The sequence below is a fragment of the Urocitellus parryii genome, chromosome 1, assembly GCF_045843805.1.
Source record: "Urocitellus parryii isolate mUroPar1 chromosome 1, mUroPar1.hap1, whole genome shotgun sequence".
Taxonomy (NCBI): Eukaryota; Metazoa; Chordata; class Mammalia; order Rodentia; family Sciuridae; genus Urocitellus; species Urocitellus parryii.
In genome coordinates, this window is record NC_135531.1 from 46,537,877 (window position 1) to 46,565,094 (window position 27,218).

Here is a 27,218-nt window from a genome sequence, read left to right on the forward strand (position 1 = left end):
AGAAATACATGCGTGTCCACTTCTAGCAGCACAACTCACAATAGCCAAACAATGGAACCAGCCTAGGTGTCCATCAATGGATGAATGAATAAAGAATATATGGTGTATATATACACAATAGAGTTTGAGTCAACTATAAAGAAAAGTAAAATTATCTCATTTGCAGAAAAATGGATGATGGAACATGAGAGCATTATTAAGTGAAATAAGCCAAACTCAGCAGGTTTCTTACATGTGGAAGTCAGGAAAAAGAAAAAAAATGGGAGGAAGTCTGATTTAAAGTAAAGCATAGGATATATAGCTAGAACTTAAAGTGGGAGATGGAAATTTTAAAATATAAAGATTATTATGGGTTGGGCATGTGGTAATAATTGTTGGGTTGAAACATGAACCTGGATAAAAATGTAAGGTTATGATGATATTTTTAAATGGAGTATGGGCCAAATATAGGGGAGATTCTATTTCTCTAATCAGACCAACATTTTCATTGTAGTTGCTTATTTCCCAGTTATGGACAATTCATCAGGAGGAAGGAGGGAGTGTGAATGATTCACTGTTACACACACTATTCCTGGAAAAACAGGTTTTATGGATCAAAAGATCCAACTACATGAATAAGAAAATCATAATGGCATTGCTGTTTATAGACAATAGTTTATTAATATGGTGTCATTGAGAATGTAATACCTCTATGACCTATACTTTGGCAACGATGTAGCAAACTGGAACACTGCTTTGTGGGCTATATAAATGGTGCAACTGTTTTTGGAAACGTATTTGGCAGGATCAAAATACACATGCATAACATACAACCCAGAAATTCCACTCCTTATGATATACTGAACCTAATGTATGTATACAAAACTACAAATACTACATAAACATTTGTTTACTGAGTGGCATGTTCTCAAGTGTTCACTGCAGCTCTGTTCACAATACCCTCATACTGGAATATGCACATATCCATAAACAGTGAAATGAATAAGTATATTGTGATGTAGCTATTGAGTGCAATATTGTCACCGTGAGAAGAAGAATCTACAACCACACAAAACTATATGGAGGAAGCTCAAAAATGAAAGAATCACTGAAAGAAGTTAAAACAAAGAAATGTACACTGTGTAATCCTATTCATACAAAGTTCAAAACTAAGCACACAGATCTTTGCTCTTGGAAATCAGGACAGTGGTTATCTTTGGGTGCCTAGTGCCTGAAAAGGAAGACAAAGATGTGTCCTTGGGAATGGATAATGTCTTACATCTTGATCTGGGTGATGGCTATATCAGTAAAAATTGTTGAGTGAATTCTTCTCATTTAGTACCACAATTCCCACCTGATAATAATTGATCTCATAGAGTGCTAAGGGTTAAATACAAATAACAAATCAAGGGAGTCCCTTACTTTTAACCAACACTGGGAAGACACGATACTTTAAAAAGTCATAAAACTAAAACAAACACAAAGCTTTTAAAAATATTCACTCCAAAATACAAAACAATTCATCTCCCTAAGCCAGTAATTCTTTTTATCCTTTTCTGGTATTTCTGCATGATGTTTATTTACATCATCTCAGTTCACATGGACGTATTGTCAGAAGAGAAACCTGATGTTTCTTATCCTTGATTATCTCAACCAAGGATTCAGTAGTCAGCACATACAACAGAAACTGTAAGGAGTCCCTCGTTCTCTTGGTAAGGGAGGGCAGAGGGCAAGAATGTGCCCACCAAAGGAAGTGCCCCTGGCAACTGCACCACCACCTTTGCTCAAGGCATCCTGAGCTTTCTAAGAAGGGGTGAAACAAACTTATGGTGGAAAAATACCTCATCATTTTCCAGGAACCAGTCAGACATGAAAGGAGAGTAATGAAATGCTGCTGTCTTTCAGTTCATCTACACATCAGGGCAGCGATACCTCATAGAACCCACAGACGGGAGTGTTCTGTCTAGTAGAACCTAAAGATGGTGGATGAGGTTTCTTCCTTCCTTCCTTTCTTTCCTCTCTTCCTTCCTTCTCTTTCTGTCTTTCTTTTTTCTTTTTGTTATGTTTCTCCTCTCCTAAAGTGACTGCCCTTTCACTAGAGAATGCACTTACGTCATCAAATTAATTTGATTCTTAAACAGGATATAAATCTTTCCTTTGGATGAGAACACTAATCAGGTTCAGCTAATTTTTCATTGTCTATCCAAACACTGTATTGTGCACAAAGAAAAAAGTTCCTGAAAACCAGGATATTTTACAGAGTTAAACTTCTCCTCCCAGCCAATCCACTTTGTTACCCTACATAAACAAACCGCATCATCACGTTCCTTGAACCATAGCAACTTGCAGTGCATAATCCACAAATCAATTAGAGACAAGTTAATTGCCAAAAGGGATCAAGTGACAAGCATTTGAAGCATAATATTTACAGGCACCATGCTAAAAATGTATGTGTTGGAGAAAAGTGTGTTCTGGATAGCTTTCCTTCTAATGCAGATTTAAAATTTTGTAAGAATCCTTTTGAAAATAAAAAAAATGTGTTACATAATTACTCTTAGCTATGACATTTATGTTTTGAAGGCAGACATGGATAGATATATATCAAGCAACAACAAAAAAGGAGCTACTATAGGGCATACTATTGCTACTGATTTTTAACTTCCAATTTGTTTTTTACTTTAATATATTCTAATGCAAAACTGTAGAGAATTACATTAAATAATAAAATATGTATCAAAAATTTCCCCTTCTCTTGCTTTCTTTTGTTCTTCTTCATCCTCCTGTTTTTCCACCTAGTTACAGATTTACAATTTACAGCAGAGGCTAATTCACTCAATAAATTAAAACCTCATCTGACTAAAAATAAAACTAGCAATGAGGTCAATATTCATATGGTTCCACCATTTGGGTACAATTCTGAGTTACAGATGATCTACCTAGACCTGCAAATGTAGTTATTGATGCATGGAATTGATATGTACATAAATTGGTGTTTCCTTGATAAAGACTTCTCTGACTTTTCCAAGAAAAACTCTCATCCCTATTTTTTATGTCAATTGGTTGTAATTTCTTATTTTTTGCCATGCTCCACTGCAAGGTAAGCTTTATGAGAGCAGAAACTTCATCCATTTATTTCATTCCTCACTGTGACCCTCATATGAGGAAAATGTTTTCAGGTAGCTAGTAAAGCATCAGTCACAATGTTGGTGAGCAAGGATGTTTATTATAAGTTGGTTGTTATACCAAATAAGTATTATAATTATACAAACTTAGAGCTAAGCAATTATATTCAAAACAATAGTGATTTATATTCAAAACTCCCTAATTTTTAATAATTTGACCATAGCAGACTATTATTTAAATTTTTGAGGTGATTTACATGTATTTGATCTATATGTGAAAACACCACTTGTGCTATGTATCTCTTGCCCCAATTCCACACTTAAGTGACCTCTGCAACTTGAAATGGACTGGTGGGAGATGTGGGATCATAAATTGGCAAATTCTACAGGCTTATCACAAGAATTGAGCAATATATTGTCCACAGTCCACAGGCTACCTCATAGCATCAGTACTTTCAAGACAATAGCACAAAGTTCTTTATCTTCCTGTCTAGGCTTGTTCCATGTGCTATCTTGATAGTACAGAGCCTTCATAATCTGTGTTTTCAGTCTTTCTCTGTTTTGACCTACTTTGATTCATTCCACAAGTTCTTTTTTAAAAAATATTTTTTTAGTTGTCAATGGATCTTTATTTTATTTATCCATATGTGATGCTGGGAATTGAACCCAATGCCTCACACAGATAGGCAAGCACTCTACCACTGAGTCACAACCCCAGCCCCATATCACAAGTTCTTTAGGAAGCCAGAAATGTGACTTTCTTTCACTATTAAAAAATTCAGGTAATGCCCTCTGTAGAAATGTTGTTTACAAAGTAGGCCCTCCTATATTAACTCTGTTGCAACTTGTAAGAAAAAAGTCTGAGCTTAGTTTTACCTGGAAAAGTTTCTCTATTATTCAGAAACCTGTCTTTTCATGGTTGTTGCCCAATAATGACCCTTACCTAGTTCCCCATCTGCAAAAAGTGGGTCCCCAATATTCCCCTTGCTATCTTACTGAAGGTATTGAATTAGATGCGATTCGGACTGAAGTAGGGGCTGAGGAACTGTAGCAAAGATTTCCATAGAAGCACACAGACTGGGTGTTCTTGCTCTGGCCAAGAGAATCCTCAGGTTCCTACAACTTTTAACCTTTTTCCCATGAATGTGGCACAAGAAAGTAGAGTGTCCCCATACTAGTCAGAGATCTGAAAACAGCAGCTAGTCTAATTCAATATATATACACAGACACTCATTCTGTCCAGACATCCTTCTAGGCCATCCTCAGGAGGAGGGGGATACCAAAAATCACTACCAAGGCATAGCTTACCTTTTGCCATTCATAAGAGCTAGTATTTATTTTAGTGTTGTCTGTGCACCAGGCACTTTACGTGACCAAAATACTTAATCCTCACAAAACCATGTTTTGCAGACAGACGAGGCACATGAAGGTAAATAACTTGCCCGTTTTCTCATAACTGTAAGTAGGATGTGGAAATTTAAACTAAGAAGTATGGTTCGATAGCCAGGCAGCTCTCAGCTTCTTCTGTACACCACATTTCCAAGGTGAGACTGTATGTATGTTCAAGGTACTTACAAGATAACTAAGTCTGCTGGATTGTATGCATCTATAATTAAGAGTGGTCCCAATGATGCCAGTTAAACTCCTAAACCTATTTGACAAAAGGAGCCTCATAAAATTCATGAAATGATAAAGAAAACTTGGAAAATGCTATAAAAGAGGTGGTAGGTAGGCTTGTCTTTGTGTGTATATTTATATTTAATCTTAACAATGATCTTTTGAGATAGGTTTTCCGCTTATAGACATGGAAGTGGTTCATGGAGATTAGGAAAACTGCCCAGTTGAGAAAGCAGCAGACTGGTACTCAAGCTTGGTCTGTTTGTATCCAAACCCAAAATCACCTCCTACCTCATGCTACCTTTCTCCATAAAGTACACTGATTGTTAATGTTGTTGTTATTCTTTGGTATCAATGTTGCCTGCTGCTAATTATTTTTTCATTGTCGATTTAGCCAACATTACTCTCAATCTGGAATATCATAAAGAAAGATAGTATCAGCCAAGATAATGCCAACAGAATGAATAGGTACAACATAGAATGAAGATAACCTATCTACCTCAGAAAACCTCCTGGCTGCTCTGAGCAGCTGCCCAAGAGCAACATTTGGCAGTAAAACTCAACCATATGACCAATATTTTTGGCCAGATGAAATGAGCCAGATGGAAGTCCATGAAGCAAAATCCGAGGAGGAGACAGAAGCAAGCCACATAAAATCACGGATTAGACCGTAATTGTATCCTCTCCACTTTCCCTTTCCTTTTCTTTCTTTCCTTCTCTCTCTTCCATCCTTTATCCCTTCCTTCTTATTTTTACATAAGAAATATCTTGGAGGGTTGGGCATGTTGCTCACTTGCTAGCATGGCTGAGGCCCTGAGTTCAACAGCACTAACAAAAACCCCAAAAGCACAGCTTGTATTCGGATGCTTAAAGCTACTTTCAGCTATTAGTAATTAGACTTGAAGATAATTTAGACAGTTTTAGTACATTTATATTTTAATTGATTACTTCACTGTATTTTCTATATTAAATTACAAGGTGTTCTTTCTTCAGAGAAAGATTTTGAGTGGAACAGAGGAAGACAAGGAGCCTATTAGAATCCAACCTCCCACCATGGAATCCTCTTTGTGGAGTGACAAGAGAGCCTTCCCAGGAAACCCGAGGTAGCAGAGGAACTATGTAGTGGTCCAGGTTCTAGGGCAGTTGGCCAGGGTTCATCCTTGGGTACCTTTCTTATGCTCTGCCTAGCTTCCTCACTGGTAAATAGTGACACTGCTAGACCCACCACCCAGGGCTGCTCTGGAAGATGGCCTGCAGGAGACAGTGTATGCACAGCACCTGGAACACTGCTTGGTAACACAAAGAAGCTCTTCTTATTCTTGATACAGACTTTCTGACCACATATGTGGCCTTTGTCCCCTGAATCTCCCTCGATTATTTGACAGTAATTGTTTCCATCCTCTCCACTTTCCCTAAAGAATAGAAGGAGATAAGTGTGGCGGCGGGGACACTGCAAACAATAGATAACACACATGTTCCATCTGGAAAAATTTAAAAACTAAAGAAATGCTGTGCAAAAAGATACTTGTGGTACTTAGAAAGTTATATCCTAGTATATTGATTCATGCGTGGCACTCATTCCATTTCTAAGACGTGGGATCTGTCCAGCGTTTTCTAGTGGACACTGGGAGGTTTGATTCAACCTCTTGTGGTGTCCCTACTGAGGTTTTGGTAGAAGCAAAGAAGCAACAGCTCTGAGACCACACTGTGCTGTTCACCCTATTTATATCCTCTACTAAAAAGTCTCCAGCTCAAATTTACAGATTTCAGTCTAACTTTCTTAGAGATTATTTAAGACAATTTAGACATTTTTGAAGCTAATATTGCTTTTTAAAGATTTCGAACTTTTTATTCCTTTTAGATGTACATGACAATAGAGTATATTTGGGCATATTATACACACATGGAGTAAAACTCATTCCAATTAGGATCCCATTCTTGTATTTGTACATAATGTGGAGTTACACTGGTTGTGTATTCATTTATGAGCAAAGAAAAGTTATAAACAATTCTTTATACTGTCTTTTCTATTCTCTCCCCCTCCCTTCCCTTCATTCCCCTTTGTCTAATCTAATAAACTTCTATTCTTCCCCTATCTACTCTCTCTTATTGTGGGTTAGCATCCACATATCAAGAGAGAACATTCGGCCTCTCTGGTCCTTTGAGACTGGCCTATTTCACTTAGCATGATATTTTTCAGTTCTATCCATTTGCCAGGAAATGCCATATTTCATTCTTTATGACTTCTTCAATAAGACTTCTAAAGCACAAGAAGTAAAATCAAGAATCAAGGAATGTGATGGCATGAAACTAAAAATCTTCTTCACGATAAAGGAAGCAATCAAAAACATGAAGAGAGAGCCTACAGCATGGGAAAAAATCTTTGCCATCTGCACCTCAGAACATTAATCTCCAGATTATACAAAGAACTCAAAAAACTTAACACCAAAACCTAAACATTCCAATCAATATATGGACAAAGGAACTGAACAGACAGTTCACAGAAGAAGAAATACAATTGATCAACAAATATACAAAAAAATATACTCAACATCTCTAGCAATTAGAGAAATACAAATTAAAATTACACTGAGATTCCATCTCACTCTAGTCAGAACAGCAATTATCAAGAATACAATTAACAATAAATATTGGCAAGGATGTGGGGGGAAAGGTACACTCATACATTGTTGGTGGGACTGCAATGCAAACTGGTGCAACCCCTCTGGAAAGCAGTATGGAGATTCCTGAGAAAACTTGAATGGAACCACTCTTTGACTCAGTTATCCCATTCTTCAGTCTATACCCAAAGGGCTTAAAATCAGCATACTACAGTGATGCAGCCATATAAAGGCTTATAGCAGCTCAATCCACAATAGCCAAGTTATGGAACCAATCCAAGTACCCTTCAACAGATGAATGGATAAAGAAAATGAGGCATATATATGTCAATATTGCTTTTTCTCTTCTCACTGCCAGAAAATCATTTGTGCCACATTCAGAGTGTCTGCTTTTGACTCTGTATCCCATTGGAAAATGTTACTCATTCCCCCAACTGCAAGTGGTACAAGCATGTTCAAAACACCTAAGGAATCACCAACTTAGCAGCTCTGCTAAAAAACTGGGAAGGAAAAGATGTTGACACAATTTGCAAAAATGAGATTGGAAGATTTTCTGAGCATTTCAATTTTATTGTGCATCTCATGACCCCTCTTAGTATAAGAGGTGAGAAACTAGAAGACACTTTCTGTTTCTGGTCCGTGGGATGCTATGGAATCATCTCTGTTCCACATTTAGATGTACCCTGGAAGGTTTTTCCTCTATTTGCATAGCACCCACCCCATAGTCACAATGAAAAAAAATTGCCCTTTGAATATTCCTCTTTTGAGAAGACACAAAGCAGAAAGTTCACAATTGGAAGACAGGAACAGCTCTAGAGGAGTAAATTGTGTTCAATGTTTTCTTAAACATTTTGACTTTTTTGGCTTTGTGCTTTCCAGATCACATTTTCCCCCATTTTTTTTTTCTTGGTGCTATATTTAAACCACAAACACAATTCACTGACATTGTTTTCTGAGCATGTCAGTCTCCTCTCTCTCTTCTGAGACAGATACTCACTCAGGTGGCTGTTTAAACATGCATCTTGGTGACCAATCAGTGATTTGTCCTTCACAACAGCCCTCAGCTTTGTGAGAAGAGCCCCAGCTCTAACAGTGAAGCCAGCGCTTAAACATAGGTGACTCTCCACTCCACAGAGGAAAATAGGCTTTTTCATTATGAAGCCCTCCCCCCAAGCCCTCCACTCCTTTTCTTCTCCTATCCTCTCTCTTTCTCTCTTTTCTTCTATTTCTGCATCAAACCAAAATAACTTGTAAGCTGTATATAAATAAATAGGCTGTATATAAATTTGGCTTCTTAAAAATACATATTTTACTAACAAAAGAAGAAAACTTGTCATTGCTGAAAAGCAACTTTCGTATCTATTTTTGGCATTACATTATTGTCAAATTTTGTATTTCTTAGGAGCCAACACTCACCAAATATATATGTTATGTTATCACTTTACCAAGTCAGACCCTTTGAATTTCATGTCTGATAGACTTGGCTTTTCTTTAGCCTGAACATTAGGAGGGAGGGAAAGCTCTGCCAAATAAAAACATTCCAGTTTAAAGTTAAGTGCACCAACAATATCATGCATGAATACGCTTTTGATATTCAAAGAAAAATGACACTATTCTAGGTACATTCGATTTTACAAAATATAACATATCATTCTTAAGCAAAAAAAAAAAAAAAAAACTTAAATGGGAGAAATCCAATGAAGAAATGTTGGTTAATGTCCAGTTCTTTCAGTTGCTTCAACAGTGGAATCACATCCAAAGCCTCGCAAAGGTCAAGATTAGCTTAAGTTACTTTCATGTTTTAAAGGATCTTGTATATTAAAAAGGAAATGAACAAATACAAAAAGATGGTTGTAAACTCAGAGGGCATTTTAAGTATTCACATGAAATTCTTTAGTGCATCCAATTCCAGCAATGTTATGCAATAAAACTGCTATTCAGAAGATGATTATCACATTTAAATGTATGTGCATGTGCATGCTTGTGTGTGTGGGTGTGTGTACATCTACATTTATACATGGACTCATATTGCATTTAGGTGTTATGGTATGATGAAAATGTATAGGTAAATGATAAACATATTTTTTTCATTATTTCCACCATATTGCTATGGTTGAATGCATAATATCTTTTGGGAGGTGAGACCCCTCTGGAAAGGTGAGACTAGGAAGCTCAAAGATTTCCTATCTCCCTAACCTATCATTCAGTTATTGACCTGGGATAGGCATCACCATATTAACAAGTTGGCCATGCCAATAAAGACATAATACAGTCATTCCAGATAAGAGAGTTTAGCAGAATGCTCCATCAAAGTAGGCATTAATGACATTCCTGTTGTATGTAAGGGAGTTTCTGACCCCAAAGTGTTGGCAGTCCAACTGGGAAGATAACATCAGATTCAGAACAATAAAAACAGTATGTGTAAATAATCAAAATAAATATTTTGCAGGCAATTAAGATTTGAGTGAAGAGGAAATAAGCAAGGAATGAAGTCTCCCAAGTTTGGGCCAACAATGGCTACTTGAGACATCATCCTTACCACTTAATCTTGTTGCAAATGAAGCTTGTCATTAAATATATGAAAAATTAAATCATCCTTAGCTGCACCAGTGCATGTATTTTGGGAAGGGCTAGAGCTTGAACAAAGGAAAAGAAATTTTTTTTTCACCAAAACAAAAAGGCAAGATTCATAATATATTTGTGAATCACACAGAACTTAAAATCTGTACTGCTTGGTATTTTTCAGATTCTTTAGTATTGATTTTACTCTATGTATCAGTTATTTAATTATGATTCTAAGAAACTGGCTATTAGATCTCAGTGATGAGGAGAGCTTAGAAGCCACAATCCATTGGAAATATACACAGTAATACTAATAAATCTTTGAGATAAGTTCTCAGCATATAGCTTAGTTCATAAGAGTGAAATGCAATTAATAAACATGAAAATCATATACAGTAGAGTGCAAAACATACAGTAGGCATATGATTTCTAATATTCAACAAAATTTCATAGTTATAACAAATTAATATAATAAAATGACACTTATTTTGCTCTAAAATGGAAATAAATGGAAGTACTATTTATACTTTTAGCTGGCAATTCATGTATACTATCTGTTGTCAAAGTTTGTGTATTCTTACTAGTGAATTTTATAATTTGATTTCTCTGACTTTCAGTTCTCTAAAAAAATTACAATGGCACTATCTTCCTTAATGTTTAAAGTAAATAAATCTTATTACTTCTTTTTCTTCTCCTCCTTCTCCTTCTTTTTTCCAGAGCTGGGAATTGAACCTCATGCATGCTAGGCAAGTATTCTATCACTGAGCCACATCCCCAGCTCTTATGGTTTATGTTAATCCAAATTTTTAATGTTTTCTGTGCAGACAAATCAGAATACATTTTAATTCAAATCTAGTGTATACCTCTACATGACACTGTTAGCTTCTATATTACTATATTTGGTCTAAATAAAAAAAGATCTATTCTACTGTCATGTATATCTAAACAAAACAAATTTTTAAAAAGACCTATTCTTGAGAGTATGCAAAGAATGTCACTTCTATTTACTGTTACTGAAATATCTACCAGTAATATTGACTTATCAATTAGAAACACAAAATCATGAAGAGGCAATATTTTCCTTATAAATATCTAGAACACCCAAGCAAAAGAAGAAGTCAAAGTTTTTTTGGTGTTTTTTTTCTTACTATTTATTTGGTTAAAATAAGCTAAACTTTGATATAGAACAAAGCCATTGACAATTTATTGAAGGCACAGGGTTGAGACTTTTCACATAATTTCCAGAGAAATCTTTGGAAACAAAACATTAACAAAGTATTTATTTAGAACTTATGATATCTAATTCTGTTGAACAAGATTAAAACTCTGAATTACCACTTAGAAGTAGGTTCACCTTTTCCACGTGAACATGCTCTGGAACACCCAAACAACAGTATAGTAATTGTTTTTGCCATTGTTTGTTCATTCAATGAAAGAAGAACCCTTTCCTAAATATTGATAGAGTTAAAGTTAGTATAACCACTTTGATGGTATCAATGTACTAGGCAAGTTAGTACATTTGTTCTTCCATATCACAATAATGTAATATGGATGCTAGTATTTAAGTTTACCATTTAACTCTCAGAATAAGCTTTTAGAGCTGGTCAACTTCCTTTTACTTCAGCAGGTTTATACATAGCCCTGACTATTTGAAGGTTCCATATATCTTAGATCTTATTTCATATAGTGGCAATTTAACCAACCTTATGAACTAAATCATAAGGCAAAGGCTTGTTTGCAAGGGGCCTAAGGCAGATGAAAAATCCTTCCTAGCTGCAGAAAGGAAAGCACGATACCTGTAGGACTTTGAGAAATGAAATCTTGATTTAGCTCTTGGAGATGGTCCTGGTACTGTGGCTCCCAGAGGATCCCAAACAAACGCCATTTGGAAAGAGGGTGCCAAGATCCACAGCAACAGCAGGAAGTCAGAGCTGGTGCAGGGCCCTGGGGCTGGAGGGCCCCGCAGGGAGCAGGAGGCACTTGTGGCTGAGTGAGGGCATTTCTTCTTGTGTGGTGGTATGCGTTGACAGAGAGGTGGCAGGCTGGCTGAGGCAGGGCTAGAAGGGACGCCAGGACTTCCTGCTGCATGACACTTGCCCTTTGCGACAGAGCTTGCTTCACTTGGACTTTATCTCAATATTAATGTGAGAAACACTCCCATGAAAAATGTTTTAAAAATATTGTCCTGATTAAACAACATAGTTACATGCCACTCCTGAAAAGCACAACACACACACACACACACACACACACACACCACACACACACACACACACACACACACACACACATGAATACCCATGAGAAGAGTTATGACTGAAGTCTTTGAAGTTTCACACTAAGTGTGAATATTTAAAAACTGTAAACACAGGGTTCTGTTGAAAAAATAAATAAATATAGGACTAAGACTGGGAAATTGAACAAAGATTTCTAAATTTCACACATTCAGTTGCCAAGTATTATTTTCCTTATTGCAACTTGTCTTAGAAACATGGATGAACATAATTATTGGCAAACTTTCTGCAAAGGTTTTAATTGTTTTGAAAATACCAGTGTCTCCCTGCAAGTCAGTGTGAGAAGAAAACAGTCAGATCACTTTCAAAGTGTTTGGCAGCTTCTCCCTCCAGGAGATGCTGTGTCACCTTGGAGGGTGAATTGTAATGCAATGACTTTGACAACAAAAATCAATTTTCTTGTCCATTTTCTATTCCCTAGAAACATTTCTTAACTCTCTGATAAATCCCTTAAAACAACCTTTCTTCAAATTAAATAAATGATGAAAGCCAAAGAGAGTCCTTTGCATGTTTTATGAGTCTAGCCACATCTCAGAGAGGCATATATTTCAAGATATCGTACTCGAGGAGTCAAAGGACCACAATGCCGTCATCAGCCCCCACCAGCAAGTGGCATTTAATGTTAACAGTGCAGCATAATTCCATCAGTCCCTGTCCAAACACTGCCCCGCCAGTGACCTCCACTGTAAACCAAGGCAGAGCTCCTTTTCCAGGATAAGATTAGAGAGGCATGGAGTGCCCAAGAGTGAATTTAACCCACTCTGCGCTGGAAAAAACTGTCCAAGACATGAGCTCAATGAACACTGCTATACATGCTAAATTTCTAGACCCCTAAAACTCAATCTGTCTCTTATAGACCAAAGGGGATCGGAACGTTTATGTCATTTCAATAAAAGATGAAGACCTTAAACATCATGCTTAATTTCACAACAGCATCCAGCACTTCAGGGGTTTTTGAGAATGCTATGGGCTCTGTATCAGCTTTGGGGATGAGTAATAGAAAACATTTTTACAGTTTCACCTCTGTGTTATCTGACGTATGGGCTCCCAGAGAGTGGGTGAGTGAGAACTGCCCTGAACAGCAACAGCCTTGGAGGAGCTGAGAGTTCAAAAATAAACACATTCTCTCAGACTCAACTTGCAATATTTTTTATGCTTCACAAACTGCCTTTTGGCTTTTGTGTAGGATCGGTGCCTATACTTAAGCAATCTGCCCCTCGAGTGTATGAACTTCTCCTCTCAGCAGTTCACTCCTGTAGAACTAATGAATTTCCACTTTGGGTCAGCTCTTACACAATGCAAACATTCCTAGCAGAATTAACACACTGGTGTTTAGTTAACAACTCCTGTTTAGTGGAATGGCTTTATCTTAGACTAAAGGCAGACAGTGTAAGAGAACTGGTCAAGTGGGTAAAAAGGGGAGGAGCCCTGAGGGCTGCGGGGAGGGGTAGACGATGTGGAGGGAAGGGGAGAACAGAGCCCCAGGGGAGCAGTGGGGTGGTATTGGCATCTCAGGAAAATAGCCAGATTTTGTTCTATCCAGTGACGTTTTAAATTTTGTAAGTGAAACAGCATCACTGGTATCTGACAGTGAAAGCTACAGTCCATATAGACATCTTTCAAGTCTGAAAAATACTACTTTTCTTGTTAAACTAGTTTCCCATCCAGGCTAACCCAAGCAATGAATATTTTCACTCATAATTGTCTATATCTCTTTATCAATTTATATTCTAAAATAATGCCCTGTTAATTAACATCTAATTAAAAATATATAAGGGCATAATAATAATCCAGGATGATGCTACTAAAGAATGCACATTTCGGAAAATTGTACAAGAAAGGAGAAGCAAATTTATATTTTTTAATTATTGACAAAAATAGTTCTTGAACAGTTAAGCAAGATGAAAAAAAATGAAAATGTGTGAGCTTATCAATAGAAAAATGGAAACTTTAGCCCTTTATCGTAATATGAATGGAATAAAGACATTAAAAATGTCTGCCCATGTTAATGTTATTTTTCCTTAAAAATCACTTACTGCCTCCTCATTTCTTCTGTACAGTTATACATAACCTCTCTTAGTTTACAGGCATTGATGAGGTTATTGTAATAAGCAAATTATTTCTGAGATTCATCATGAACAAAGTTAAGATTTGATTTCAAATGTAAATATCAATAGTGTTTCAAAGAACTAGATAGAAACTTTCAGAGATATAAGGATTTATGTAATCAGAAAAATACCTTTTAAAAAAATTAAGTAAAATGTTTTCTAGGCTGAACCTTTGCTGTCATTTATATCTCAACCAGCTATTTATAGCTATTACTCCACAGTTATAAGGGTAGAAAAAGGGTTAAATAGAAATCTCTTCATATTTTAATTTCTGTCACTTTATTAAGGGCTTATTGTTCCAAAATAATTTTAATAAAAACATGACTAAATGGCAAGGGGTAAGACTTTATCTCTGAGAAAAAGTCTTTTTTACAAGTTGAAAATTAAACCTACATTCCAGAGAAACAAGAGATCTGAACACTGCAGCATCCAGCCGTTATGCCACATCATTCCTCACCTTCTAAAACCTCAACAAAATGCCACCTCCTGCCAATAACAGATCTTATGTTCTGCTGAGCTCTAAATAAGGCATCTTTTTTGCCTCTTGACTGTTTCTGTGATTTGGTATCCAAGATTCCAGATGTTACAAATGATAGATTGAGGTTTTAGTGTCTGACACAAAACTCAGAATTTCCTTTATAGGAGATAGCCACTATAAATTCAATTGAAACTACCAAATTTTAAAGTGAGAGAATTTAAGCAGAATTCACATAGGCATTCATTTACTTACACAGTGGCCACTAACTGACAGGCACAGGGATGGATGAGTGTGTAGGGGGTAAGCTAATCTTCAGAGAAAAAAAAGTTACATTAGTGGGGTTTCGTTATGTTGAAATACATTGCCTCAGGAAACCAGAGAAGGCAGATAGATGGGTTTCAGGATAATGCTGTATTTTGAAATAGTTGTTGGTCACAAACTCAAAGTCAGTAAATGTTAACAGGGAAGAAAATGATAGATTATTATTTATTAGCTTCATCTGATGAGAGTATCATTCTAATAATTCTATTTTCAGAGTGATCCATTGCAAAAGAGTTTGATGAAAGAGAGATTGACAGCTGAATTTGTGCACTTCTCAAAACTAACATTCTTTGAGTACCAGTCATGTTTTTTTTTAAAGTCCTTTTTATTACACTAACATTAAATTATAATTCAGCTATAGTTTATATAACCAGCTATTTATTTCTACAAATGGATGTCCTACAAAATAATGCTAGAATTTTCTTTGCATTGTTTTCAGATATATGTTCTAAACCTTTGTGAGTCTACCTGACTAAGCAGTCAATTATCCCATGTTCTGAAATGAGGGACACTTATTTTATGTCCTGGAATGTAGTGGAGTATTTAAAAAGTAGAAGGTACCCTGCAGTCTTGAGGCCATTAAGAAGCATGCACATGGCTTTAAGTAACTGTAAACATATTCTTCTTACTCTTATAGGTCCCAAGACACAAACAGAAATAAGTTTAATTCAAGAGCTAAAGTCATTAAGAAATAAAATGAAAAACCAGCAAAAGACAAGCTTAAACATACAAAGAAAAGATCAACAAATTTGTGGAGTATGAGTCAAATGTTTTTATCAACTTAAGTGTATAGAAAACAAGTGTACAAACAGACAAAAAATTTACTACACCCTAAAAATTAAACAGGTTAAACCTTTTCTATTCAATAAGGCAATGGGGCTCCTAAATACTTGGATACATGAGGTTGAAGGAAAGAAATGGGAGGGAAGGAAATAATTTTGATGTTTATTAAGTATCTATAAAGTAATTCACAAAGTCTTGGGAATTTTTCTGACTATGCAGTGGGAAATATCTCTAGAAAAAAAATGCTTTAAATGTCTTGAAATTAATCTGAGCTAATCACTTGAGACAAATAATTTGATTTAAAAAAAAATGTATGTGAAAGGTCTTTGGGGATCAGTAGTTTTCTGATTGTGTAATTCCCCATATGTGAATATTTTCAGAGTCAGAAAAATTCTTTCTTTCCAAGATTGTATTCATGAATATGGTATGATAACAAAACAAAACAAAATCCTCCTTAGTTATTGGAAGGTGGGTGAAAGGGTGACTATAGGATTTATCTTGAGAGCCTCCTCCCGCCTTGAAGCCTTCCTGGCTTCTCCAGACCATGTGCTTTCTCCACAGCACTCTGAACTTCCTCTTGGACATGTCACCATTGAAAAATAAAAACCACAATCATGTTTGTTTAATAAATGAATATATCAAGATTCTCAGGGATTCTTTCAAATAAGATGCATCACCAGGGTTATATTCTTTTATGTACCTCAATAGGGACAAAAGATCTCACCACAGATAACTCAGGTCCAGTTATTTAATTTCTTTTTCCTTAGATGCTCCTAAAGAAAAAGCCAAGACTGTTGCAATAAATAAGAAAATAGCAAAACCAGAAAAGCCACAGTTGTCAATTTGACAAATGAATTAGTGGGCTGAATCCAAATAATTTTTATTTTAAAATATAGCATCATTGGTCAAATATTCAGGACAGCACTGATAGAGGGGATCAGAGATTAGGGCCACAGTTATGCCATGAACATGCCATATGACCTTGAGCACTGGTGGTCGACCTTGCTGAGTTTCAGTCTTACCCTCTTGGTTCTCATTTGAGAACCACCGCAAAGAGTTTTTTGAGAGAAATGAACACAGCAATTTATATAAAATCATTCTGAAAACACATACTACCACCAACAACATTTATAACCTTTTTGTGGAGGTATGGAGAATATTTTCATAATTAGAATTATTTTCAGTTTTCAAAATTGTCCTCTAAAATTGGTTATATCATGAGCACAGTAAGTAGGGACACCATTTTATGAGTTTTAAAAAACTTAGTCTTCAGTTTTTATGGGTAACTGTTTTTTCTCTATTTGAAATCATTTTATCATAGTGTGTAAGAGTAGAATATCAGCTATTAGATTTTAAAGGTTTATCCTATAACAAAGTTTTAATATTTATTTGCAGCACTAAAACATTAAAATTCTCTATGGATTTCATTTACAAGAACTAAAAAAACAAAAAATTAAGTGGAAAGCCAGGCATGGTAGCGCATGACTAATCCCAGCAGTTTGGGAGGCTGAGACAGGAAGAACTACAAGTTCAAATCCAGACTCAACAAGTTAGTGAGGTCCTAGCAATATAGTGAGACTACCTCAAAATAAAAAATAAAAAACAAAGGCTGGAGATGTGGCTCAGTGATTAAGAGCCTCTGGATTCAATCCCTGGTATGGAAAAAAAAAAAAAAGCAAAGAATTCTACTAAAATTAGCTGAAGGAAATTTTCGCAATTGTTCAAAATCCTGGCATCTCTTAAATATAAGAACACTTTTATTTTATTTTTTTTTTTAATTTGAAAACTTATGGGATCCTGAAGATAGGTTGTTTTTAATTTGGAAAAGCATTTGCAACACTGGATCCAACTCATGCTCCTCTCCTTAATTGACCACACACCAAATAAGGACAGAAATGGCTTCTTCCAGCTTTTTAGAACTATGTTAACAAACAAGCAAAAGCAGTGATGGAATTACCAGGCTACAAGGGGAAAAAAAAAAACAAACAAAGTAAAAACAAAACATCACTCCCTCAGGAGAAAGAATAAAGACCCTAAATACCAAGAATCCCTAAATAACAACACTCTCATGTGTTCAGTTTTGGTGCCAGGAACATTTTTCCATAACAGGGTTCAATACCTCCCTAAATCTGGTTGTCTGTTTGTTAGAGGTATGGAGAATATTTTCATAATCAGAATTATTTTTGGTTTTCAAAATTGCCACCTGGGAGCACTGGTGCTGGCCTGTCACCCTCAGATCCCCTCCTCACACTGATAATTCCTGGGCTCTGACTGAGTCTGAGCAAACCTGACCAGAAGGTTGAGGTAACTTCTGATTTCTCATTTTACTATGATGGTATCACCTACTTATTTGGTGTTTGTTCTGGATGAGGGCATAAAATACATGTATGACCCTCCTGAAATTTATCTATGAGCTTCATATTATTTTCATTCTGTTTTACCACTGAAGAGATGGAGCCTTACAAAGTAAGGAGTAACTTGCCTCTGTGAGCATACTTATAAATGGGTGGCAGATCTGAGGTTAAAACTGAAGTTGTCTGATTCTAAAACCTATTATCTTAACTAATATGGTCCTAGAATATAAGTCAGTAAAGAAATGAATGAGGTCAGGGCCTTTTTCACGGAGAGTTAGATCATAAAGGAAGTTTTGGATAATCACAGGAAAAGGAACCAGCACCAGGTATGAGATCTATATAATCTGCTTTAATCCACCAACTCTCAGATGGACATTACTATCACCACATTATAGATGAGAAATCTGAGTTCAGAAAGGCTAAGCAACTTGGCTGTTACCTCAAAACTAATATATGGCGGAGCTGTGAGTCCAAATTAGTCCTGCCTGTTTCTAAATTTTGTCTCTTTTGGAACTAACTTATCCAAGCTCTTTAAAGTCTGAATTCTGGGGACAAGATTGGTCTGTGAGCCTGGGCAGTACTGAGTGGGCTCCAGAATGATAGTGGAAAGTTACAGAGACAGAAAAATAATGGGACCCAGTGACAGGAAAGACTTGAAGAAGAGTGATGTCAGCCGTGTTAAGGACCACACTGCCCTGCGTTTTCCCTCTGCATATTCTACACATAGGAGAAATATAAGCACTATTCAGTCCGTCCAACCAAGAGTGGCAATTTACTACATAGGCTAAAAGAGAAATCGGTGTCTTTGAGTTACAGCAAAAGAAAATCATTTATTTTTGTTATTTGTTCTTGTTTTGTAATAGGTTGTGTAAAACTTAGGGTTCCATTTTCTAGCTCCTGAAACTACCTAAGAAATGTATAATAGAAATTTTCATAATTAGGCCATTAATAAGGCAACAGGGCAGGTTTTGGTTTCTGCTTCTAATGCCACCACTAATTTTATTTCTATTGGTTCAATAGAAATAAACTGAGTGACTTTTCCAAATTTGATGAGTGGTAAGTAGTAGACCTTGATTAAAACTGGAGCTCACCTCTAATTTATAGGGAATAAGTCATTTCTATATTAGAGCCTCCTTCTGGTACACTTACTGTCTTAAAAATGTAGAAGTAAATTTGAAATATAGAAGTAAAAATGAGAAGGCATAATTGCTATTTTATTGGTCAGAAAATATAAAGTAAAACCATTTATAGCAAAATTCAGATTTAAATTGGACCTACTTTCATTTGATGTACATTATTAATGACTTAAAGGATTGAACTTCTACTTGAAAATAAAGCAAATTGTCATCAAAGAAACAAAACCATAACTCTGGAATTTTAAGCAGTAGATCATAAGGAAATGTTTGGGATAGCAAGTATTTTTTCTAGCTATTCTACTAGTGGCTTTAACTAAGTCATGAAATCCTTTTGAGATGAACAGAGTTAGAAGATACAGCCTCCTAAGCTAGTATCTATAGGGAATTCAGCCAATCCACCTCCCTCCCTCCTCTTTCCTTCCTTACTCCTTCCCTCACCTCCATCTCTTTCCTCCTTCATTTTCCCTTCTGCCCTCCCTTCCATTCACAGATGCACATAAGTATTGACAGTGTGCCATGTGCCAAGCCAGTTGCAAGCTGGTGATCATTTATGAATTATACCAAGAAAACCTAGAAAGCTGAGGGCACCAGAAACAAAAACTTTAGGCATTTGAGAAATTGAATTGGGTTCACAATATTAAAAAGTATCAAAGACAGTAAGGAAGAGAAGAGCTATAAAAGATATACAGATGGAGGGTAACTTGAATTCATATTTGTAAAAAAAAATTAAGAAATTGATTTTTCAGATCACAAACATTAAAGCAACTGAGATCTTCTTGGTGAAACTCACTTAGGGGTACCTACTCAGGGGAAATAGTTGTCTTCCAACAGTCAAATCTTCTGATTAACTGGGAATGACTTGGGAGAGATGCCTTGATGAAGAAGTTCTTAATCAAGACTAGTGTGGTTCCAATTCAATGCTTAATGACTAAGGGCACAAAGGGACCTGGTATCTCCTGACAGACACATGCAATAGGGAAAAGAATCTCACCTCAGAAAAACATTTCTGAAACCTGTGATGGTAAGGTTTTCTGTTGTTGTTGTTGCTTCTGTTTTTCCTCATTAAAGCATATCAATAATGTTAATAAGATTAAAACTGATCTATTGTGAACATTTTCAAAAATACTGGAAAGTTGAAAGAATTTTATAGTGAATACTGGTGTACCTAACACCATAACATTAAATAAGAGTTATATAAGTAATATTAATGTATTATGGCTTATTTTGAAACTAAATTATAAGTTTATGTGTATTTTCTGGAGTCTATTATTTTTTAGTTGTAAGTGGACACAATATCTTTTTATATATTTATTTTTGTGTGGTGCTGAGGATCAAATCCAGGGCCTCACACTTGTGAGACAAGTGTTCTACCACTGAGCTACAGCCCCAACCCATTATGGAATTTTTTTTTTAAAAGGGTGGACTTAGTGCAGGCAAAGACAATGCATTTTTCTTTTTTCAGATGTAGTGCAAAACACAAAATAAATTTTAATTCTTAAATTTTACTAACAAAAAAATTAATGATAAAAATTCAATGTTAAAGACATATTCACAGATTATTAATTATTAAAATCAATTTCCATTTAAGCTATGAAAACTGTCAACTATGTGGTTTTATTCCAGTGTAGTCCTAGTAATGTTTTCTGAATTATTTGATGCAGGCAAACTCTGGGTAAATTATGCATCAGTCAACTGTTTGGTAGTAGAATGATGGGATTTTCCACACTTAACTGCTATTGTACAAAATATCCATAAAAATCCATAAATTCAGAGACATTTCAATAAATGAGAACACTTATTTTTCCTGTAGATTTAATTTTTGTTTCCTTTTATAATACTTTTAAATTAATATTTTAATAAACATTAGGTTTAGTTTTGGATGACAGATTCTACTTTTCTAGAAAATGGAAAGGAAAATAAAGCTAATATCAGTGACTTTGTTTTTCATTTGTTGTTTCTCATGTTCCTAGTGTAAAAGTCAGCTTGCTTCATTCTCAGCAATTTGAAATGCAGGTAATGGTCAGATGATATCACACAAGTGATAGAGGAAACCCAGTTTTGATCTCCCTGAAACTGAATAACTCACAGAAATGATTATGGAGAACTCATTCTTAGTTGGTATTTGGCGTGGTATAAATGCAAAGGAACCCAATCAAGGAGGAACAGATACTGCAGAGATTTCTGGAAGAAGTCAGTTTGTTCTTGGGTGCTTACTCTAGCACAACCTCACAAAAGTAGACAATCAGTAAAACAGCAAATATAGCTATAAACAGCATAAATTGGCATTCTCAAGATACTACTGTTAATTATTTGTTAAAAAATATATTGTATTACTATAGTATAGCTAAACAATGTAACCAAAATAGGTGTTCTTCAATAGATGAATTGATAAAGAAAATGTGGTTATATATATTCAATAAATATTACTCAGCTTTAAAGAAGTATGGCATTTGCCAGTAAATGGATGGAGTTGGAGAATATCATGCTAAGCAAAATAAGCCAATCCAGAAAAAAACAAAGGCCAATGTTTTCTCTAATATGAGGATGCTAATTCACAGCAAGATGGGTGGGTACAAGAGAAAAATAGCATTACCTTAGATTGGGAAGAAGGAATTGAAGGAATGGGAGAAGGAATGGGATGTGGGGATAGGAAAGATAGTAGAATGAAACAGACATTATTACTTTATGAATATATGTGACTGCATGACCAATATGATTCTACAACATGTACACTCAGAAAAATGAGAAATTATATCCCATCTATGTATGATATATCAAAGTGCATAAATGCATTCTACTGTGATGTATAACTAAATTTAAATGTATAATTAAACTAAAATTTAACTTTTAAATTAAATGTATAACTAAATTTTTTGAAATTTCAAAATTTTAAGAAATAATTTTCTCCAATGTAAAAAAAAGTGTATTGTAAAATTGCTAATACTAAGTAGAATCTAAATTCTCCTGAAAATCAGTTTTCAATTAAAACCTTCTAATCAAAATAGGAATAGGAAAGACAGTAGAATGAATCTTACATAATTTTTCAATGAACACTTAGAAAATATCTAAGTGAACCCCACCATCATGCCCACCCACAAGAATGGAATTCTAATTAGAGTAAGATACATCCTACACTTGAATAATTTTTTTTTTCAAAATGGATTTTACAGTCATGTATAACCAAGAATCAATAAAATAAAATCTTTTAAAAAATGCACCAAAATGTCAATAGTGTTATTTCTGGGTCATGGAAACATTTTTAACATTCTTTTCCATAATATTCATATTTTCTGCAACTAACAAAGATTACTTTTATAATCAGATAAAATTAAACACATGCTAAAAAAATTTTCTTGAATAGTCAAGTTTCTTTTCTTCTACCAGGAGTTTTAGGTAGATTAGATTTCAAAGGCCATGGATAAAGACTTTTGAATTCATATTAAATTAAACATGTCTCATAGATATATTTTACATGTTGCTGATATGTGTGAGGGGTAGAGAGAGAAATAAGTGCTGGGAAGCTAGAATGGCATCCACATCATTTAACACCTATGATGATATGATTTAAAATCAAATTAAAAGCACCATTATATCATCTGCAGAAGCATAAATAGAAAAGCAGCCTGCCTTCCAGAATTGTTCCAAAAGTCATGGCTAAGAAAAAGCAAAGCAGAGAAACAAATTAAGCTCTTTATAAATTGAGCTTGTCTGCAGGGACCCTGCCTTCTATGGAAAGAGCTAGATGTTTGCACAGTGCCCCCTGGTGAAGAGAAAGTTTCATAACTACACATTCACCCCAGGGAAGAGGCAAGACCTTCAACTAGCCACCCAGGGCACATGCTTTGCTTTGGTCATCTGAGACAGACATCTGAGCCTCTACAGGATGCAGATGCAACACATAGACTTGATGGCCGACATCTCCACTACTTAATGTTTTTACAGATAATACACTATTGTATTTCTCAACAATATTACTTTAAAGAGAAACTCCACAAAATAGGAAATCACCATTTGTTTTTCCCCACTATTTGTGAAACTTTTGCTCTAAATGAACAGTTTTTGACATTTGACAAAAGAAAATTGAATATTAAAATTGAGGACTATAATGAAAAAAATTTGTATATTCATTTTAAAAATAGGGAACCTTTTATACAAAATGTTAATATGCATAAAATACCATTTGGAAATGGATTGGTCACCTGCAATTTCACATGATAATCACTAAGAAATTACCATTTGAGTAATATGAGAATTAGGATCATTTTTTTTAAAAAATAAATTTGTTCTAATTATTTATAAATGGCCATAGAATGCGTTTTGACATACCATACATAAATGGAGTATAACTTCTCATTCTTCTGGTTGTTCATGCTGTAGAGTAACACAGGTCATGGAGTCATATATGCACATATATCCAGTACATTCTACTATCTTTGTTTTTATGTGTTTCAATTAGCTTCTTAATTAGAAAAAAATGTTAATTTATATACAAATCTTAATTCTATTGATTTGAAATTATAGGGATAACTGCTTGGCATGAAGAAACAAATTCTGGATGCTTCCTGAAAAGGGAAAATTACTCTGGAATGTGATTCAATGTGCACAAGAGGAGTTCTGCTTTATCTGATAGGCTGGCTCAAAACAGAGGAGAAAATAGTTTATTCTCACATTTAGTTGAGCAACTGAGAAGTGAGTAGCCCTCCCATTGCCTGCTGTTAACTGCCTAGTTAATGAGGGTATCCTTCATCTCTATTCACTTTCCCACTCAAGCCTGCATCCAACAATTTCTGAACCAGGCAAACAAAAAGTGTGGTTTAGTATAAACAATTATTAAAAAGCAACAACAATTGCCGTTCTGATGTGAGTGAGATGTAATCTTGGTACAGTTTTAATTTGCATTTCTCTAATTGCTAGCGATGTTGAACATTTTTTCATGTAATTGTTGACTGATCATATTTCTTTTTTTGTGAAGTGCCTAGTTAGTTCTGCCCATTTATTTATTTTTTTATGTTTAGATTTTTGAGTTCTTTATATATCCTAGATATTAATGCGTATAACTAACTGAGGTGCAGGTGGCAAAGATTTTCTCCCATTCTATAGATTTCATCTCACTCTAGTCAGAATGGCAATTATCAAGAATATAAGTAACAATAAATGATTCCAAGGATGTAGGGAAAAAGGTTCACTCATATGTTGCTGGTGGGAATTCAAATTGGTGCAACCCTCTGAAAAGCAATATGGAGAGATTCCTCAGAAAACGTGAATGAAACCACCATTTGACCTAGTTATCCCACTCCTCAGTATATACCCAAAAGACTTAAAATCAGCATACTATAGTAATGGCAGCCACATCGATGTTTACAGCAGTTCAATTCATGATAGCTAATGCTATGGAAACAAGGTAGGTGCCCTTCAACAGATGAATGGATAAAGAAAATGTGGTATATTTATACAATAGAATATTAATTAGCCATTAAGAAGAATGAAATTATGGCAGTTGACAGCAAATGGATGGAACTGGAGACCATCATGCTAAGTGAAATAAGCCAATCCCAAAAAACCAAAGGCTGAATGTTCTCTCTGATATGCAGATGGTTGGTAACACAATAAGAGAGAAGGAATAGAAGTTCATTGGATTGGACAAAGGGGAATAAAGGGAAGGGAAGGGGATGGGAATAAGAAACATAGTAGAATGAATTGGACATAACTTTCTATGTTCATATATGAATATACCACCAGTAAAACTTCACATCATGTAAAACCACAAAAATGGGAAGTTATGCTCTATGTATGTATAATATGGCAAAATAAATTTTACTGTCATATATAACTAAAAATGACAAATAAAGAATTTTTTAAAAAATTAAAAAATTTTAAAAATCAATAATAAGACCAAAGCATAGCTGGGAGAGCCCTTCCAGTTTAATGCCCACTAATTTGTCCAAAACCACCCCAAATTTTACATATTAGAAGCTAAACTAATATGCTTCTTGTGCAAATACAGGTTCAAAACAAGTCCCCAAAGAAGGGCAAGGTGGCTCACACCTGTAATCCCAGCAGCTCTGGAGGCTGAGGCAGGAGGATCATGATTTGAAAGCCAGTCTCAGCAAAAACTAGGCACTAAGTAACTTATTGAGACCCTGTCTCTAAATAAAATAAAATAGGGCTGGGGATGTGACTCAGTGGCAAGTGGTACCAGCTCCTCCTCCTCAAAAAAATAAATAAATAAATAAAATTAAAAAGCTCCAAAGTCCCCAGGATCCTTCTCCTTCTAATCAGTTTGTCATCATGTTCAAATCTACTATTCTTTTGAAATTGTATTATGGGCTCTGCTGAAAGTTTACACTGTTCATTGATAAGCATCTTTGTGTTCATGTAGAAAAATCAACATAAGGCAGTTAAGGAAGGTTGTGTCTGTGTAGGAAGGTAGCCATATTTAGAGCTTGGGAAATAGAATTTCACTTAAGCAGCTGGGCATGGTGGCAAATGCCTTCAAGCACAGCAACACAGAAGACTGAGGCAGGAGGATCACAAGTTCAAAGCCAGTATCAGCAATTTATTGAGGCCCTAAGCAACTTGGCAAAGCCCTGTCTCAAAACAAAACAAAATGGACTGGGGATGTGAATCAGTGGTTAAGCATCCCTAGGTTCAATCCTTGCTTCAAAAACAAACAAACAAACAAACAAAAACAAAACAAAACATGTAGGCTTGTAAGAGATTAATGTCATCCAATTATATATCTGTCTCAAACATTTTCCCTGGTTTGTAGAAGAGTAATCCATCTCTTTCTTGGACATGAAAATTTGAATCTTTAAAAGTAGGTTGATTAAAATCAGCATACTACTATGATGCAGCCATATCAATGTTTATAGCAGCTCAATTCACAGTCGTTAAACTATGAAAACAACCTACATACCCTTCAACAGATGAATGAACAAAGAAAATGTGGAAAATATATTCAATGGAATATTACTCAGCCATAAAGAAAAATGAAATTATGGCATTTGCTGATAAATGGATGAAACTGGAAATTATCATGCTACATGAAATAAGCCAATCCCCCCAAACCAAAGGCTGAATGTTTTCTCTGATATGTAGATGCTAATTCACAATAAGGGAGTTGGTTGGGAAAAAAAATGAATACTTTGATTTAGACAAAATGAAATGAAGGGAAGAGAGAGAGAATGGGAATAAAAAAGATACTAGGATGAATTGGACATTACAATTCTATGTGCATATATGATTACATGACCAATGTAATTCTACATCATGTACAACGAGAAGAATGACAAATTTTACTCCAGATAATGTAAAATATGTCAAAATAGAGTCTTTTGTTGTATATAACTAATTAGAACAAATTAGAAAAATAAAGATACCGCCCCCCCCCCAAAAAAAAAGTCTTATGTTGATTTCCACCCAGACAGATCTTATGAAGTGTTGCCATGAGTTAGTTGTTTGGGGAGGAGGAAGGGAGGCGACTGTAAGAGATACAAGTTATGTAGTGGGAAAGTGAGACAGTAAAGGAAGAAAAGTCAGTAGAGTTTGCCACAGATACCACTGGGTGGAAACAGACTCAGCAGACTCAGTCTCCCTGGAAATGCTTGGAAGGACCATATCCACATGCCTCGGGGCTTGTCCACCAACACTCTTGTCCACACACTCTCCAGTGTGTGAAAGTCACCAAGAGGGTGAGATCTCCCACCAACCTGAACAAGCTCTGTCTACCAAAGAAAGCTGTCAGCTACCTGAGATGGGAAGGTGGCCAAGCACAGAGGAACTGTCCACTATGGTAGCTGCAGGGGAACTCTGGGGTGGGTCTAGGGGAAATGAGATGATACTT

General features: G+C 35.5%; 1 protein-coding gene across 2 annotated transcripts in view; it reads right to left on the bottom strand.

Moving 5' to 3' along the window:
* The window catches only part of Pde4d (phosphodiesterase 4D), a 514,775-nt gene that overhangs the window by 305,809 nt on the left and 181,748 nt on the right, over positions 1-27,218 (bottom strand). The window contains exon 1 of one of the 2 annotated variants that reach the window (XM_077800279.1): positions 11,698-11,886. The exons of the other annotated variant lie outside the window; for it this stretch is intronic. Coding sequence (XP_077656405.1) covers positions 11,698-11,786 — 89 coding nt within the window. The 5' untranslated portion in view covers positions 11,787-11,886. Of the gene's footprint in view, positions 1-11,697; positions 11,887-27,218 lie in introns of those variants that run through there. 2 annotated transcript variants of the gene reach the window in all.